Source organism: Liolophura sinensis, chromosome 1, assembly GCF_032854445.1.
Source record: "Liolophura sinensis isolate JHLJ2023 chromosome 1, CUHK_Ljap_v2, whole genome shotgun sequence".
Lineage (NCBI taxonomy): Eukaryota > Metazoa > Mollusca > Polyplacophora > Chitonida > Chitonidae > Liolophura > Liolophura sinensis.
The window spans coordinates 10,390,765-10,408,384 of record NC_088295.1 but is presented as its reverse complement, the minus strand read 5'-3'; the positions used below and the strand labels follow the sequence as shown (position 1 = coordinate 10,408,384).

The 17,620-nt window shown below is 39.5% G+C and overlaps 1 protein-coding gene and 1 long non-coding RNA gene across 2 annotated transcripts; both read left to right on the top strand.

Annotated features, from left to right (window-relative positions):
- The first annotated feature begins 7,676 nt into the window (after positions 1–7,676).
- Positions 7,677–9,184, top strand: LOC135472589 (uncharacterized). Its single transcript, XR_010444539.1, has 3 exons — positions 7,677–7,829; positions 8,305–8,507; positions 9,051–9,184. It is a non-coding gene; the product is annotated as an uncharacterized LOC135472589 (long non-coding RNA).
- A 674-nt stretch (positions 9,185–9,858) lies between these two features.
- Positions 9,859–15,783, top strand: LOC135461689 (trypsin-3-like; the record flags this gene model as incomplete). Its single annotated transcript, XM_064738920.1, has 5 exons — positions 9,859–10,085; positions 10,720–10,853; positions 13,544–13,693; positions 13,976–14,154; positions 15,622–15,783. Coding segments are annotated over 5 exons (852 nt in total), but the record flags the coding sequence as incomplete, so codon positions are not given.
- Positions 15,784–17,620: the final 1,837 nt, after the last annotated feature.

The following is a 17,620-nucleotide window of genomic DNA, read 5'->3' as shown; positions in this document are numbered from 1 at the left end:
TACAAATGAAAGCTGAAAAAACGGAAATAAGTTGTATTTACAAGCCTAACCATATTATAGATCTGTAAAATCTGAAGATAGAGCAAACATTCGATCTTATCAAGTCTGATTCAAAGACACCACTTCTCTTTAACGGTTGGTCAGAAATGTTTTCGAACATGATGCTTTATTCAGAATTCACTGCAGTAGAATGATGGTGCATTTAAGACAGCATTTGTAAAGTCTAAAATAAAGCTAACTTCAAATGAAAGCAAGATTCATAACAGTGAAAACAGTGTTAAGACTCTTTGAAGGGAGGCTGTAAGATTAAGGAAAAGGGATCACGAAGCTGCCTTAGACGTACGTCAGACTTAGTGTTAACATCAAAACAGTTTAAGTGTTGTCTTAGAATTTCATGATATTCTCTGAGCATTAGCGTTCATATTAAACTATAAGTTCAGGAATGACACCACACGTTAGGACTAAGTCTGACGTAAGTGTCACACAGCTTGATGATCCTGGGGCCACCGGTATTGAGAGGAAGGGGTCAGGGGATCCAAGGCTAGAACTGAACATGCATCTTGCGTGGGTCGTGATTCATAGCCTTTGAACTATGAGATCAGGAATAGCGGGACATAGGAAACGTATACCATGGCAATATGGGTATTGTTTCTGTGTAGACTGTGAGGGTGCGTGAAGGGCTGCCATATGAACCAGCACAAAGTGTTCATGGTTTCTTTACAAATTATGACAACGCATGCATGCTTTTTTGTTGAACCATGACAATGTGTTAATGGTTTCTTTGTGAACCTTGACAATGGGAGCATGGTTTCTTTGTGAATCTTGTGAGTGCATGCATGGTTTCTATGTGAATCATCACAATGTGTGTATGGCTTCTCTCTGGACCCACAGTTGGTAGAGCGTCCGTTTCTTAACCGGTAGATCCAGGATCAATCCTTGATCGAGTCACACCTAAGACTTGAAAAGAGGAAGTTGTAACTTCCTCGCTTGGCGTTCAGCATGAAGGGGATAGTGCAACGACTGGTTGACCCGTATCAGTATAATGGCTCGGGCGGGGCGGCTTACTTGCCTTCGGTAAGGCGTCTCAGTGAAGCAGCACTAAATAAAAGAGCGGTGGAAATCCGTCCTGCAACAAGGAGGCACATTACACGTGCATGCACCCTAAGGATTCCTTCGTCGTCATATGACTGAAAAATTGTTGAGTACGACGTTAAACCCCAAGCACTCACTCACTCACTCACTCACTCTCTCTGGACCATAACAGTGTGTACATAGGTTGTTCATTTGGTTCATGCTTACAGGGCCACGAATTACTACAGTTTAGTCATTAGCTTATAGGTTTCACTTTATCTGTCCGGTTATGAAGGGCCCTGGTAATGGGATCGATTCCACGATGCGATATTTTACTTAAGTTAAAATTTTAATGCTCAGTATATTACGTTGCGTATGACCCAATCTACTGTTTTGTTTTAACGAAAGTTTATTTCCTTTAGATAGTCGTCTGTATTCAGCTTCCCTGTAAAATCAGTCATACTCGCTACCAAAATTGCCTTTAATCAGTGACACGTAACAACACAAGCTCTACACATGGATATGTTGCAAGTCTGTCTCGCCGGAAAATGAAGCTAGAGCACTTTTTCTAATTCGTAATGTTAAAGTCCATAAGCTCGGTTTCGACGTCACAATTATTCAAAAAGCAGTGGCATGCTGGATATATGGCGGAGTTCAACCTGTTTTGATGGAGGGCGACACCAGTTACCTAAACTGCTATCGACGTAACTGTAAACCCTGTTACATACACAACCATGTTTTAAATTGTTTACACGTTTTAATATGATATAACCTAAGTAAATGAATGTTATTTTAACTCTTGTAGTATATGATTCCAAGGCGGTGTGGATTTAAAGATGGACATTAGGAAATTAAAGCCATATAGTCGATTCTCAGAGACAGTAGTGTAGGCTGTGTCACTGCGTGGAGTTTGTTCTAACCGCTTGTTGGTTCAGCCATTGTAAAACAAATTACTCCACACGCCCGTTGTCCAGCATGCAACTTGCTTTTGAATAACTATGACATTACCCGAGGCATTTGGCTCTTGGTATCGAAACTAAACTTTTGGAGTTTGACATTATGAATTAAAAAAAGTATTCTAACTGCATTTTCCTTGTAATAATATGGACGTTCAACATGTCAATGTGTAGAGCTTGGATTGTTACGTGTCACTAGCTACAGGCAATTTTAGTAGTAAGTATGACTGAATTTACAGACAGATGAATATAGGCGACTCTCTAAAAAGAAATGGATTATAAATTCTTAGTACCCCATTTCAACTCCTAAAGATCACAAACATGCGTTAAATTTTGACTTTCGTCAACTTTAGAATTAATAACAAGGAAATACAGCCCAAAATAGTCTTTTTTGAGCAAAGTCAGTGTGGACATAAATGACATTTGTGCTCTGATGTGGGTCAATTGTTTCAAAGATAATTTCCCCCACCTTCAAGGTAGTCTGATTTGAAGCATTTTATTGCTACAGTGAAGAATGTTTAGAATTAGCCTGTTGATGTTGAAATAGCTATTGAAGAAGGACAGATTTTATTCCTTAATAGTTCTTAAGAAGACGGCTTTTCTTGAATTTCTGCAAATTAGCCTGTTGATGTTGAAATAGCTATTGAAGAAGGACAGATTTTATTCCTTAATAGTTCTTAAGAAGACGGCTTTTCTTGAATTTCTGTCAAAGGTTGTCAGCAGTCATTATTTTCATGCACAGTATAAGCGATTTGTCATCGATATTTTCCGCGTGACGTAGCCGGCACCGGATCCTGGTCGATTGGCGTAATGGTTGGAAAAGCTATCGTCTTCCACTGCATCAAACTGGAACACGAGGTCAGCGATAGTCGCCCGGTCATTCGTCACTAACTGTGTCAAACGAACGCCATACAAGTGCTTTTGTAGTACATGGAATAGATCTATGTTTAACAACATCTATTGTGTACATTGCTGATTAAAGAGCAAAAATGAAGGTACAGTGTTTGGATTTTACACACGTCAGTTGGATGATATGGAGTTTTGCCGTGTTGGGGTTAGGAGCTCCTTTTCCAGATAAGGTAAGTTGTTACAGGACAGAGTGAGGATGTGACGGCGTGCGGGTAATACATAGAAAATTCTAAGATAGAATTTTAAACTGTACATAACCAACATAATATTGGTCCGATTTGAAACATTCGCAATAGACATCGCGCTATGCTTTTATGGCATGCTTCGTTTGGCGGTATTGTGAAAACTGTCTGCATTAAGCTGGGAAACAATGCTAACTATGTATACGTCTTCATGTCCCATGCATTGTTCATAGTCAGTGGTGGGAGTCGTGTAGTACCACATGATAACAACACAGTTTCCCCTCCTTCATGGGAACCCAAATCCATCTCCCGGCCGGGTCGAGGTTAAGTGAGGATTTCCTTATAGAAGTAGCACAGAGATTTAAGCAGGTCTGTGTTACTGTGTCATAGGCCAACCAGATTTAGCAAGATGTTTAGCCAAACACGTTTACAGTTATAATCCATCGTCTATGTGAAGTTTAGAGATGTTTGCAGTAGTCTTGTTCTTACACGAGCATACACTAATGAAAGAAAATAAATGAATGGTTAGGGCTTAACGTCACATGCATGGAGAGTATTTCAGCCATCTCGTGGCAACAAAGGAAATAGAATATAGTTAGTTTTAACTGCACTCATTTAATTTCAAAAGTTTCACGAAAAAAAAAAGCACAAAATTACAGCGCTTTCGTTCCAAGTCTTCAATCATACAAGCGGCAAACACCTTTCCTGTTGGTAGATATGGGCAGAACGTTTGGTGTAGCACACAGAAGAGGCAATATAAGCATCCAGTTAAGGTTAACCGAGATAACTTTTTTATTGTGTTTTGTATTAAACCTCTATAGGTTGTCTTTAGGACCTGAAGTTTGACATCCGTCCTTGATTTCATGTGTACGTGTATCGAATAGCTCCAACTACGTACTCCATGACCCAACAGAATGAACCGCCCGGAGAAGGCCTCTCTTTTCGGGTTGTTTTCACTGAACAGGAATTTTTCCGTACCTATGGTGGTAATTAGACCAAGTCTGTTCAAATGGTCAAAACAGGATATGGCCAACTGGAACTCGTGGGAAGATTAAAAATGGTGGAATATGATTGGACTAAAATGAAGTGGATGCTTTCTGAAAATAATTGTCTTTATTATGCGTCGTAGAAGCAACAGGCAAAACGTAAATTCAGTGTGCACAAGTTATATATAGCGAAATTCAGTAGTTTTCCGTTGATTTTAGAGATTAACCAGATCTTAGTTGTACTGATGTGATATTGCCTTTAATTAGTAATGGTAATACTGACGATTCTTCCTGGTTATTTATCTAACCTTCATCTAGGTTAAGGTACTAGATAATTTTTGCAGCCAAGGACGAAATGATGGTTGAATTCTCAGCACGAAATATGACTTCCAAAGTGGAAATATAGAATAATTTGAAGTTAAGATTGAGAAAATTGAATTAGTCATAAACATATATGTGAAGAATAATAATTATATTTATATAAGCGTCAAGTCCGACATTCGTGTCCCATTCGTAGTCCGTAAAGGGCGTTCCAAGTGGATAATCGGAAGATCCACTTCCAAAACAACATTTAACACTAGCTTCCAAATACAAAGGTATGCAAGAAATTATACAAATAGGAAATAAAGCCGGTAGCACACAAGAGTGAAGCGGTCATCAGTTTTCAATGATGCCGGGCAGACGGTTGATATTCCAGGCATGAATTCCATATCATGAAGTTCAACTTCGTAGTCCATGAATGAGTTCCAGGCCAAATAACAATTAAACAAGGTATCTCAGTCGCGCTTTGATTGCAACTGTTCATAAAGACATCATGCAGATGTAATGAGCATGGCTGCCTTTACGGCCCCTAGGCCCAGTTTAAGCGGTATTAGATGCAGTTCGAAAATGACGAGCGTTACAGTCCTTAAGCGAACAGACTGTGATTCAAAAGTAACGGACGATTTCGTCAGTCATACCCTTAAACGTGTGTAATTTCCATGTTGACTTGTTCTTCTTTCACTGTCATGATGATATATGGTTTAGCTATGAACTTATTTGTTCATTGGTTCTTTACCTAATGTTCGAGAATGATTTACTTACGCTTGGAGGCAGTCAGGTTTGTGTAAAACATATAGGCGTAGAAACAGACATTGATAATACTTCACCTCAATCGTGATGATCGCCAATGTCCAAAACAACGTTCAACACAAACCACGCACCATTACCCAAGAAAGTCTGTAGAGTAAAGAAATCATGACTGATACATGGAAGAAGACGTCAACGTTTTTCAGTGGTGACAGAAAGACGCAGGGAATATTCTAGGGGAATGAATTAAATAGTATCAAAGTCGTATACCAAGTTTATTCATCATTATTTGTTGTTTATCAAAATATGTATCTGAATAGAACTTTGATTGCGACTGTTCATATATACAAGGTGGAGACTACTGCACTGCGTTTTCCAGAAAAAGGCGGTAGGTCAATGAAAAATTGGAATAACTATGTGTATATCTAATTGTGATTGTCTTGACGGCAATTATATTAATTGAGTATTCTTCTATGCTGATTTTTGATGCTGGTTAAAATCTCTACAGAGGCTACTCGATATAGTCTGACCCGATTCTGCTGTCTTTGCTTTGAATCATTTCAGACACGTCATAATATCACTGGTGAGACACGGAATGTTTCAGACGCAACTAATGATTTTGAGAGTGAAATTTCCGTTGAGATGTTCGAACCTTCGAAAGACTTCAACAGTAACTATGACAATAAAATCCTTAACACAACCGTGGAGGATTCAGAGATCCAGAAAGCAGTGAACACAGAAAATAGAACAGGCAGGGATACACTTGAGGACATGATGGCGGGAATTCAGGTAGGCCCACATTTGAGACTTGGTATTCGTCAGTCAATAAATACGGCAATCTGTAACTTGATTCTTCGGTAGTACATAGGTATAAATGTATAAAATCAGACATTCCCTAAAATTAGGTGGATGAATATTATAATTTGAGGAACAGTTTTGACCGATTCGTCCACAGACTTTAATATACGCTGTTTTGTGAGTCAGAGTTTACCATTTTTTTTTTTTGCCAAGAGCAATGTTTTGGCAAATGTGCCTAATCTGAATCAGGCAGTAATGCAATGCTTCCATGAAATAGCGATATATATTAACAGCACTTACAGTTACTACGTCTTTGTGTAGCTTTGTACCGTAACGGTGCACTGGTAGTCGAGGTAAACAACAAAAGAATAATTCCTGACATCATATGAGCGCACTCTCTCACAGACTTTAACAAAGTCAGGGAAAACCGACATTAAAACAAACAAACAAACAAAAAAACAATACAAAAAAAAATTGTATATGGTTTGGATATGCACGATTATTCCGCAATTTTGTCTGTATTTCACAGATAAACTTATCCAGCATTATGATGTACAAGGTATATTCACAACTTTTGGTTGTTTTCGTATTTCAGAGCAATGGCGTGCCGTCACCCTTTTGCCAGGAATCACTAGGTCTGGCTCACGGGGTGATTATGTCATCAGTCACATCACTGTCCACGTCAGAAGGCGTAGCGGATGACGTCATGTTGTATTCCCCGTCCATGTGGACCGTCAGTGCTAACAGCTCGAATGCCTGGATAAAAGTACGCAAACTTGCAGTCTATTGAACATTCTTGAGAATGGCGTTAAACAACAGTCAGCCTTATCACTTATTCAGTAATTCATTCTCCTAATTATAAGGTGATCACGTGGAGTATGGATGGAGACAGGATGGTGACTTACAGAAAGCTTATTTTCTCTGTTCTGGTGCTTCTTAAATATCACGACACGTTTCTGGATTAACGTTGTAATCGCTGTGTTGTCATCACGTTTAACATGCAATAACATTAAAACAATGCAAAAGCTAACAGCATGACCTTTTCTTTCCTACGTCCTGTCAGCTCTATCGTAAACTGAAAGATAACCGCGAGTTTTTTTCCAACAGTTGACTTTTGAGACAGAAGTGTTAGTGACAGCGTTCATGGTGAGACACGATGTGAGCCATGGCCAGAGATTATCACACTTCCAGGTGGTTTGGGGAGAAGACTGTGCTACACTGGGCAACGTCAACAATACAGGGCGATATACTATAGAGGTGAAAAGAAACGATGTTAGCGAAATTTGCCTTTTTTAAATATGTGAAACAAAAGTTTCGCGATTGTACGTGTATTTTGGAAATGCTGGTTATTTCACATAAATGAATCCATATGGGAAGCTGATCACCGACAGATTTGTACATCGTATTTGTTAAGAATACCATGGGCCACTTGTTTAAAAGTATATCAAACCTTAAGCCAGGCTTAAGTCTTAATTCCAGTCTTATTCTAATACAAAATTCTGTGGACTTTAGTCCAGATTTAAGTTAATACCAAGCTTAATTGTTAATTCACTTTTGAACAATTTGGACAATAGCTTTAGTGTAGATTTTTGTCAAGTGGGTCTAACGTCGTCATAATGATTGTTATCATCCTAACAACACTGAGTCAAACATTTGAATAAATCCGAAATTCATGGTTCAGCATTAGACAATTACGTTTCAGGATTTCACGGTTGCGTTTGATGAGCTGTCCAATGCTCCCGGCATTATAACAGTTCAGGTGGCTGATCCTATCCAAACCAAATGCCTGATGATTTCCCCGACCGTAAATGATCACCCTGACGAGCCGATGGCTGTCCAGATGGACCTTCTTGGTTGTGGTAAGCTGATCACTCCACAATCAGTGACATCAAATTCGAGTCAAGGAGAAGCTTTATCTTTGGATTTTTGTATTAACACCAGCATTTCTTTAGAAAGTTTAGAGAGTCGTATTTTAATGCATCATTATGTTTAATTGTTCTTGTGATAACATGACCAGATGAGTGCGTAGAATAAGCTGCAACTGACCATTAAACTTCAAATAAACGTGTAATTTTCTTCTTGTATAGATATCTGTTCAATCTGTTTTATTGTGCGAGGAACCTTGGTGACAATAAACAGAACTATCGTCTCCGAGAGTTTGTCCGTGGCTTACCAAAGGTCGGTGGTTTACCACGGGCACTTTGATTTATTCCACTCATAAAACTGACCACCGTCGTATGAACGAAAATTTCTTGAGTGCGGCGTTAGAGAACAATAACATAAATAAATGGTATACACCTATATACATTGCCATCCCTTGTTTTCATTTCCCAGGAATTTTTGAATGCAGCAAATATCTCCAAACCAATATAGTTACCGAAAATGATGGTCTGGCTGTGAATTTTAAATCTGAAAAGCTGGTCACAGAAATAACGTTTTACGTTCAGGGAGGCCATTTTGAACAAGGCGCTAATGACAGCATACACGTGACCTACAGCCGAACGTGTCGAACATTCCACAGCATCGATGTCAAACAGGTAAACTTTATACAGATATACAAGAGAAAATATTGACTTCCTACGTGAAAGATTCCGTTTCACAATATTGTTCATGGTGTATAAATTACTGAAGCGTGTAAGTTTCAAGGTCGATCATTCTTATTTGTCTGATCACATGTTCGTGTGCACGTTGATAATAATGATACAACTGTTTTGTTTTGTTTTGTTTTGGGGTTTTTTTTGTTCATGTCATTACATCTACGATTGTCCTGGTTGTGCAAATTTATGTTTAACTACTGAAAATGTGCAACCATACAACAAAACAACGTGTACTGATTCCATTTGTTTTCACTCATTTAATTATTTAACTGATGTGTAACCCTGTTATTTTTCACTTATATGGCTTCGATCAAGGTTTTCAGTGGTGGTAAACAGAGTATCTGGAGTAAACCACCGCAAATATCCAGGCACTGGAAAAATCTCCTGACGAAAAGCTGCAGCCAACAGTTAATAACAGTGTTTGATGTCTTTTAGGAGTTTGTTATACATCAAAACATGTAAACATATGTTTTTGATCCACAGATTTCCATTCACGATAACCCGGATAGTCAAAAACTTTCATTGGTATTTCCTCGCCCAATAAGATTACAGTGTTTATCATTAAACTCCAGTGAAATTATTTCACCGGCTAAATTATCAGGAACTGCATCTGCCTTGGGCTGTGGTAAGTACAATCACTTCCCCTTTTGGTAACATCTTATACGCTTTGTTTGGTTAATATTTTGTTCAAGTGTTTTGTTGAACCGATGTTAAATTATGGAGTAATTATAAGCAATGATGAATGAATGTGATCAAAATGTTTCACTTCTTTTTCTTTTTCATGTTTTCTTTCCTGAATCCAGACATTTGGCGAGGTAGGTTACCAACAGCCAATATCTATTCCCATATATTCCTGTTGACATTAAGTTACATCTTTCCAGTGCCAAAAGCGGAGATTTTTTGCAGATAATCAATCAACGCAATCAAATCGTTGCTTTCATTTTAGAATAGCTAGCCCAAGTAATATACCTTGCACAAAATATCAGCCACGTCAGGCTCGATAATAAGGTTCCTAAAGCTTGCAATGTGGGTCGCCTTTAAAAATAAATTTAAAACTATAAAAATTACTGGTACGAGTCTGGTATTTTGTGGCAGGTGTTAATTTGAATTCTTCTTGGTAAATGGAGAAAGTATCATGTTATTAATGAATATGGATTTTTCAAAATCTCTGGTGTATAGCCTCTCTAAATCTGGCCTTATATATCGTAATTTTTATGTGCGTTGATATTAACATACCTGGGATATTAACTTACCTGGGATATTAACTTACCTGGGATTTTGCGTTGCTGCTTGGACAGAGGTGGCACCTGGATGTGGGCGGTCCACGTTTCCTCACAGCCGGCGGAAGCGGGTGGCGGGAGGGTACCCTGTCAGCGTGGGCCAGTGGCCATGGCTCGTGTCCCTCAAGTTCTCTGAATTCCATCCGTTTAGAAACTTCAGTGATCATTACTTTTCTCACTTGTGTGGTGGTAGCCTCGTCCATCCGAACTGGGTAGTGTCAGCAGCTCATTGTGTCAGGTAATTATAAACCCCATGCTCCAGCATACAGTCGGTGGTTTCCACATGTACATGTATGCAACTGACGATGTTTCAGCGTCCAACCTAAACGTCTCTTCTGATGATAACGTCAGCAGTAACACTGAGCTGTTTTACCAAGCACATGCTTTCGTCTATGCCTTCTCCAGCAGCTCTTCTTCACAGCACCATCTGATGAACTTTCTGGATGAAATTTTGCCTGCTGCCATTTGTAATCCTACCCGGCATTTCACAACAACAAAAAAATAAAAAATACCTACAATATCATTTACCCTGCGTTCGTGTATTCTTCACATTTCACAAACTTTATGCGAACTGGTTATTCTCCAGGATGTTAACACCTCCGATTTCCTTACAGCTTTTTTTAATTTCGTGCCTTGTTTAGAGTCCATAAGTTGAGTATTTACACATAATGTATTGCGTTTCCTTTGTGATTTCGATGATCAAGGAGGCCCAAACAGTACCAGGAGCCGTCACAGTTTACAACTTGGCTCTGTATGTTTATGGCAGTATATGTGAGCCGCAGAACGTAGTCGTTGATATTGTGTGAAATACAGGCCGATGAGTGACATATCTATGTTTTGTATATATTTGTTTGTGTGATTTGTTTTCACAGCAACACGACTTACGAAGGACTGGACGACGTTACAAGCTGGAGCGCTGCTCTTGGAGAACACACTTTACTGGAGGATGAGGAAACAACAGAAATATACGAAGTAGAAAAAATTATTCCGCATGCAGTTTTTATCAGTGAGTACAAATATTACTTACTAAACCACGTAGATCTCTTTGAACTGGAGACGATGAAATAAAGGGATGCACATAAACATGAATGTCCCACGAGTATCTGATCGAGTTGCTTTCCAGCAGTTAGGTCGCAATGAAATCACGGATGGAGGGCCCATTACTCGCGTGAACAAAACCCTCTAGTAGATATGTGCACTTATAACATTAGTGTTAGAATAAGCAGTTGTCTTAGTGTTAAATATTTAAACACACTTTCCCATTCGAAACGCCGCTGTGTACAGCTTGGAAAGTGGAAATTATATATCAGCTCAGAACTTTCTCACTTGGGGAATACCGGAGATGCATACATGATGCTTATACTATCACTTTCTTCCAGTCGTCTATGTTTCCGTGCTATATTTTAAACCTGTGTTTAATATTTAGATGATTTAAATGAAAAGATGTTATAAGCATCCCAGTTTATTTCATTTTCATGCAATTTACATAAACTCTGTCAAAAAAGAAACGCAACCCCCGTATTTTAGAGATTTTAATATTTAGTTTTAGGACGGCACAACTTTTTTCTTATTGAAGACAGAAGTCAGACATTTGGCAGAATAATAATCAAGATGGTCATGTTTAAAACTGTCTTTTCGAAAGTCATCTCACAGACACCAGTTGCTCACCAGGGGGCGTCTTCCTCAGTATCTCGTATGACCACCGCGAGCTGCAATCACTGCACGGCATCTCCTTGGACAAGAACGGATAAGACGCCGGATTCTCTCCTGGGGAATGGCCCTCCACTCCTCCTGTAACGCAACGGGGAGTTGTTGAAGCGTCTGTGGCGGTGGCTGACGTTGACGCACGTGTCGATCCAGAGTATCCCACAGGTGTTCAATAGGGTTGAGGTCTTAGAGGGCCACGGCAAGACATTGACGTTGGAATCCTGCAGAAAGTTCATTGTTGCACGTGCAGTATGAGACCTGGCGTTGTCCTGCTGAAAAAGCTGTGTCTGTCGGTCAATAATCGGGAGAAGGTGAGGCTGTAACACGTGGTTGATGTAACGTTGGGCTGTCAGGTTCCCTGGAACGATCGCTAAGCCTGATTTCTGGTTGTACGAGATGGCTCCCCAAACCATAACACTGCCTCCGTCAAATCTGTCCACCTGCCGGACGCAGATGGGCGCAAAGCGTTCATGACGTCTCCTATACACACGCTGTCTTCCGTCGTGACGTGTCAAAAGAAAACGGGATTCATCAGAAAACCAGATGCGCCTCCAGTTTTGTAAAGTCCATATCCTTACGTTGTTGCACCACCTGAGTCGTAGGCGTCGATGTAAGGGGCGTAGTACAGGTCCAACAACTGGTCTACAGGCACGTAAACCCGCTTCTTTCAGACGGTTCCTAATCTTTTGAGCCGACACTCTCCTCAAACCTGGTATTTGTGTGGCAGTCACGGTTGGTAGGGCATGCCGATTACGCAGGTGAAGGACCCGGATGTACCGATTTTGAAGTGGGGTCGTGATTCTTGGCCTTCCACTTCTCGGGCGATCGTTGGTCGAATTAAAGTTGTTGTAACGGCTCCAAAGTCGGGATATCGTTGTTTTGTGAACATTTAGGTGTCGTGCAATAGTACCAAAACTTTCTCCGGCTTGAAGACGACCAATGACGATATTTCGGTCGGCAGCACTCAGTCGCGGCATTTTACCGACTGCCTTTCGTCGACGAATGAATGAATAAAATACGAAAGCACATGGGCTTTTATACACCCCCACACTATAACTGCCATTGACATGATTTGCATGTGAATGGTTCTGTGTGCGACGTCAACAGGATCAGTCCATGCGTTGTGACGTCATAAGCAATAAAATACACTTAGGAGAGAAAAGGCAGTTGTTTTTATGGTAATCTTCATTAAAAAGGTGTATAATTTCATTACATTTGGCTAAAATTTAGTTTGGAAGCAGTAACTTTATTCGAACGAATTTCTGATATCCGAGGACAGGGGTTGCGTTTCTTTTTTGACAGAGTTTACACAAAGGATATCTTAAAGATTTTTTTTTTTTTTTTTTTTTTTTGATTGGTGTTTTACGCCGTACTCAAGAATATTTCACTTATACGACGGCGGCCAGCATTATGGTGGGTGGAAACCGGGCAAAGCCCGGCGGAAACCCACGACCATCCGCAGGTTGCTGGCAGACCTTCCCACGTACGGCCGGAGAGGAAGCCAGCATGAGCTGGTCTTGAACTCACAGCGACCGCATTGGTGAGAGGCTTCTGGGTCACTACGCTGCGCTAGCGCGCTAACCGACTGAGCCACGGAGGCCCCGATATCTTAAAGAAGGTTTAAATAGATTATAGCCGTTATATTGCATATATCACTAGTAGGTCTGTATATATATATATATATATATATAATACTGTTCCGGCTAACAGGAATGTATCCAACGTCCACAAGATGTCTTTTTCATGTGCTTACCAGTTTTTCAGCACATAACTCCAGATACTACAGCATTTTGTTCTTAAAGCACGACGAAAAGATCAATTACACAAATAACTATTCCAAAAACTTTAATTTTGAAAATGAAGAGGCACAACGGATGAGTTGGAAGCAAAGGCTTCCAAGTCAGTCTGGTCTAATAAGGTATTAGTTCTAGACTTTTCAACCATATAATAGCCTTTTGTTCATTGAGTTGGTCTCTTTGTGTGTTTCAGATAGAAAGCCAATATCACACGACATTTGCTTAATAAAACTGAAGGAGGCTGTACCGATGTCGAGTTACGCACGGACGGTGTGTCTGGATGATGTGGGTGCGGGTGTGAAGGACCACTGTGTGATCACAGGGTGGGGAGGCATACAGGAAGGTGGGTCAGATCGACTGCTATGTTTGTCCTCTGTGTCACAAACTGACAATAATCTCATGTTTTCATCTGTCTTAAAGCCACATATATACTCAGGTTTCTGATCCAAAGAAATATGACAACCAATGGTGCAGCAACATTTTAAGAATTGGAAAACATAAACCAGACAGGCCTAGGTTACCCCCTCTTCACCTGTAAGTGTTCTATTTTCCAAATTGACATCTGCTGGAATAGGGCATAGTAAATGTAGTATGTGTTAACTGTATATTTTGTGTTTTTATGTAGAAATCCGAACAGGCGCAAACAACGTACCCATGCAAGCGACAATTCCAATAATCAGCACAGATGTGTGCTGGCATCGCTATTACAACATATCAGACAGTCACCCAGCTAAGGGGTTCGCGATTATAGATGACGGGGTCCTGTGTGCAGCGGCGGAGGAGGGCGGCCGGGACACTTGCGCGGTGAGAGGAACTTTGTCTGTATACATTAACAAAATGAAGTAAAACAATTTTTTAACAAATACCTTCGAGAAAACGTTCTTATATGTGTCTATTGAGATTTATTTATTGTCTTTAGCCCGTATAACATTTCTCACTGGAGTCAATATATAGTTTATATAATTTTTTATCTGCGACTTAATGTATACATGTACATACAGCCCATAGATTCGTCGGTGTTAGAGATTATGAAGCCTTCTTTAAGTTATATCTAGATAATTATAATTATTGTATCGTTCATTGTTTGATGCATTGTCAGATTTGCTTGATATTGCATATTGCCTGATAATTTAAATCAACGTCACAGGTTATTAGTACAAAAGTCAGCATGTATAGCATATTCCATCAAACGCCTTCAATCTAGTTTCTTGATGACAATAAGTCCTTCTATTATCGTCTTCTGAGACAGTATGCATGAGGGGAATGTCCAACTATAGCAAGATATACGGTTTGAATTCGCGTTTTTTCGGTAGGCCTATATCATTGAAAGTGTTGACTGTTTATATTTTACATGACTACGGCCTATTTTCATGAGTTATATAGGCTAATTTCTTTGCCCTTTGGTGGTTTGTGTTGATTGATTTATTTATTTGATTGGTATTTTACGCCGTACTTAAGAATATTTCACTTACACGACGGCGGCCAGCATTACGGTGAGAGGAAACCAGAAGCCCTAGGGAAATCCACGACCACCCGCAGGCTGCTGACAGACCTTCCCACGTACGACAGCAGAGGATGTCAGCATGAGCTGGACTTCCAGTGGTTTGTGTTGAGCTTTTTTTTTTTTTTGAATTTCTGCCTTGGGATTGCTGACCTGGAACGTTCAGTATGGTTGACGATTGGTGTCTCATACAAATATTTACTCAAAACTATATGTTGGTTTGTGTGTCTTGCCATTAAAGGGTTATGAATGAGTGGTATATACCAATGTGGAAGTCTTATACATACATACCATATATACGTAGCTTATACATAGATGTACCATACATACCATGTATAGACCTACATGTAGTATATCAGTGCTATAAACCACACATCTGTTGATGAAGACCTGATGACCCCTCATCGTCACATGACTGAAAACTTGTTAGGTATGACGTTAAAACCCAAGCATTCATTCATTCATTCACTCTGATAATGGATGGGTCGCAAAGCAGAGATCAACATTTCCCTCTGTACACGTGGATTTCACAAAGCAAAAGGATGCTAATTTACACGTGCATGTCACAGTGCAAAAAAATGACGTTATTGTACACGTGTATACATGTATATAGCTTGTGAACTGTTATGAGAGACACTTTATTTACATTTCAAATTATTGTTATGTTCGTATTTTACTGGAGGATAGCCAATATGCTTTGAAGGATATGGTATTATACTTGAATAAAGTTTTTAATTTTGAGTAATTTACTTTTAGCTTTTCTTCCCCAGGGCGATTCCGGAGGACCGATCCTGTGCTTACAGGAGACCTCGTGGCATTTGGCGGGAATTTCGTCGGGAGGGTATCACTGTGGACAGTACGAGTTCCCTGGCATTTACACACGGATAAATCACTATATTGACTGGATCAAAACCACAATAGAAGAAAACTGAGACAAATATTTCCTTGTATAATAATAATAAAAGTTTGTAATATATGTGTGTCTCGTGTTTCAAATCCTTCATACCTATTTCTGAAAATTTCAACGGTCCACGAGACATCGGTACGGTGAACAATTCAAATCCTGTAGCGTCTTTGTCACTAGAAATTTACAGCAGGTCTTAAATTTCACTCCGTAGGACTCATGCAACATAAATTAGCCTAGCGAATTAGACGTTAATATGCAGATTTTTATTTTAATATACCACGCGGTTTCGTAATTAATATAGGCCTAATCTGCACAATTTCTGATATGGCCAATCTCTATCTTTGAATGTCAGGTTAACAGTGCACCGACTTTCATGATATATCAGAGCATATCCAGTAAATTAGAATGAAAGAGCCTTGGGGCCTACCGTTACTGGACTGGATTCGATCATGAAGGGTGTTAGGTTAAAATGCAACAAATCTGCTGAATTTGCAATGTCTCGTCTTCTTTGATGTTTGTACAAAGTCAGAAAATTTTAATAAATTTTACTGGTAGATTGCCATAAAAATGCCCTCACCTTAATTTTAAGTTAACTTAAAATTTGTTGAGCTCGCAGTATTTTCCCTCATGAATATAGGGTGCTGACTGTACACAAATACTGGACTCACTCGGATTCGAGATGCGCCACTCGAATTAGTTACATGTATGCTGCCAGCAAGAATATGTCCTTCACTGTTGTTATGTCTATACTAAGGTCTACATATATTCTTGAAAGAATGTCGAACTTTCTCACTTTTGATGTACATATATTCTTGAAAGAACGTCGAACTTTCTCACTTTTGATGTACATACATGTAAATGATGGACGTATGCGAGTGGGCATCCCAGACACTTGCGCATGGTCATGGGTTTCCTCCGTCGGCCCTACCTACTTTCCTTCCACCATAATGCTCACCGTCGTCCTATTAGTGAAATATTCTTGAGTTCGGCATAAAATACAAATCAGATAAATATTGGCGGAAGATGTTAAGCCTGTGTAAAAACCCACACAAGTGGCCCCTTCGACCCGAATCATATCAAATTTGTTACCAATTTTTCATTTATTGTAGCTCATGTAGCTGGCAGACATGTCAAGTACAAAAAGGAGAGACCACCAAAGTTTACATAAAAATAATTTATTGAGTAATATATCCAGAGAGAATTGTGATAAGAAGTAATTTGATTAAATGCGATCAATATACATGCTGAGATAACTAATGTAATGATCTAGCCCAATTCTAGGGGGGAAAAGACCAGTGGAGGGAATCAACGGAAAAAGGCTGAAGTATACATAATTCTCAACAGTTTATCACATGTAAACCTCCTCATGTAGCGTCTGCACCCTTGGGTCAATAAGGGGCTTCATATGAATCTTCAATATGTCTAGGTTACATATTTATATAAATACAAGTATACAATGATTACAGAAATCTATTGATCATGTATTACACTAAAAGTGAGAGGGGAAAAATAAAACTCTGACACACTAAAACAGCACTTGATCTGCCAATAACCTGGAACAAACAGGTAATTTACATGTACATGTATGTCTGAGATTTGGCTGGTTCACATACAGGTCAACAACATCAATCTTGAACTTGTTGACAAAAACAGATCATTAAACTCCCGCAGAAAACATGCATGACTGGACTGTATGGTATATCAAGCTGCTACAAGATATATGCTTACAAGGTTAGGTATGAACCATGCTGTGGTTAAAGCATTACACATTTTTGTATTTATTTATTTAATATTTCACTTACATGATGACGGCCAGCATTATGGACCAGTGGTTAGCAGTGGTTAGTTATGCATCACAACTG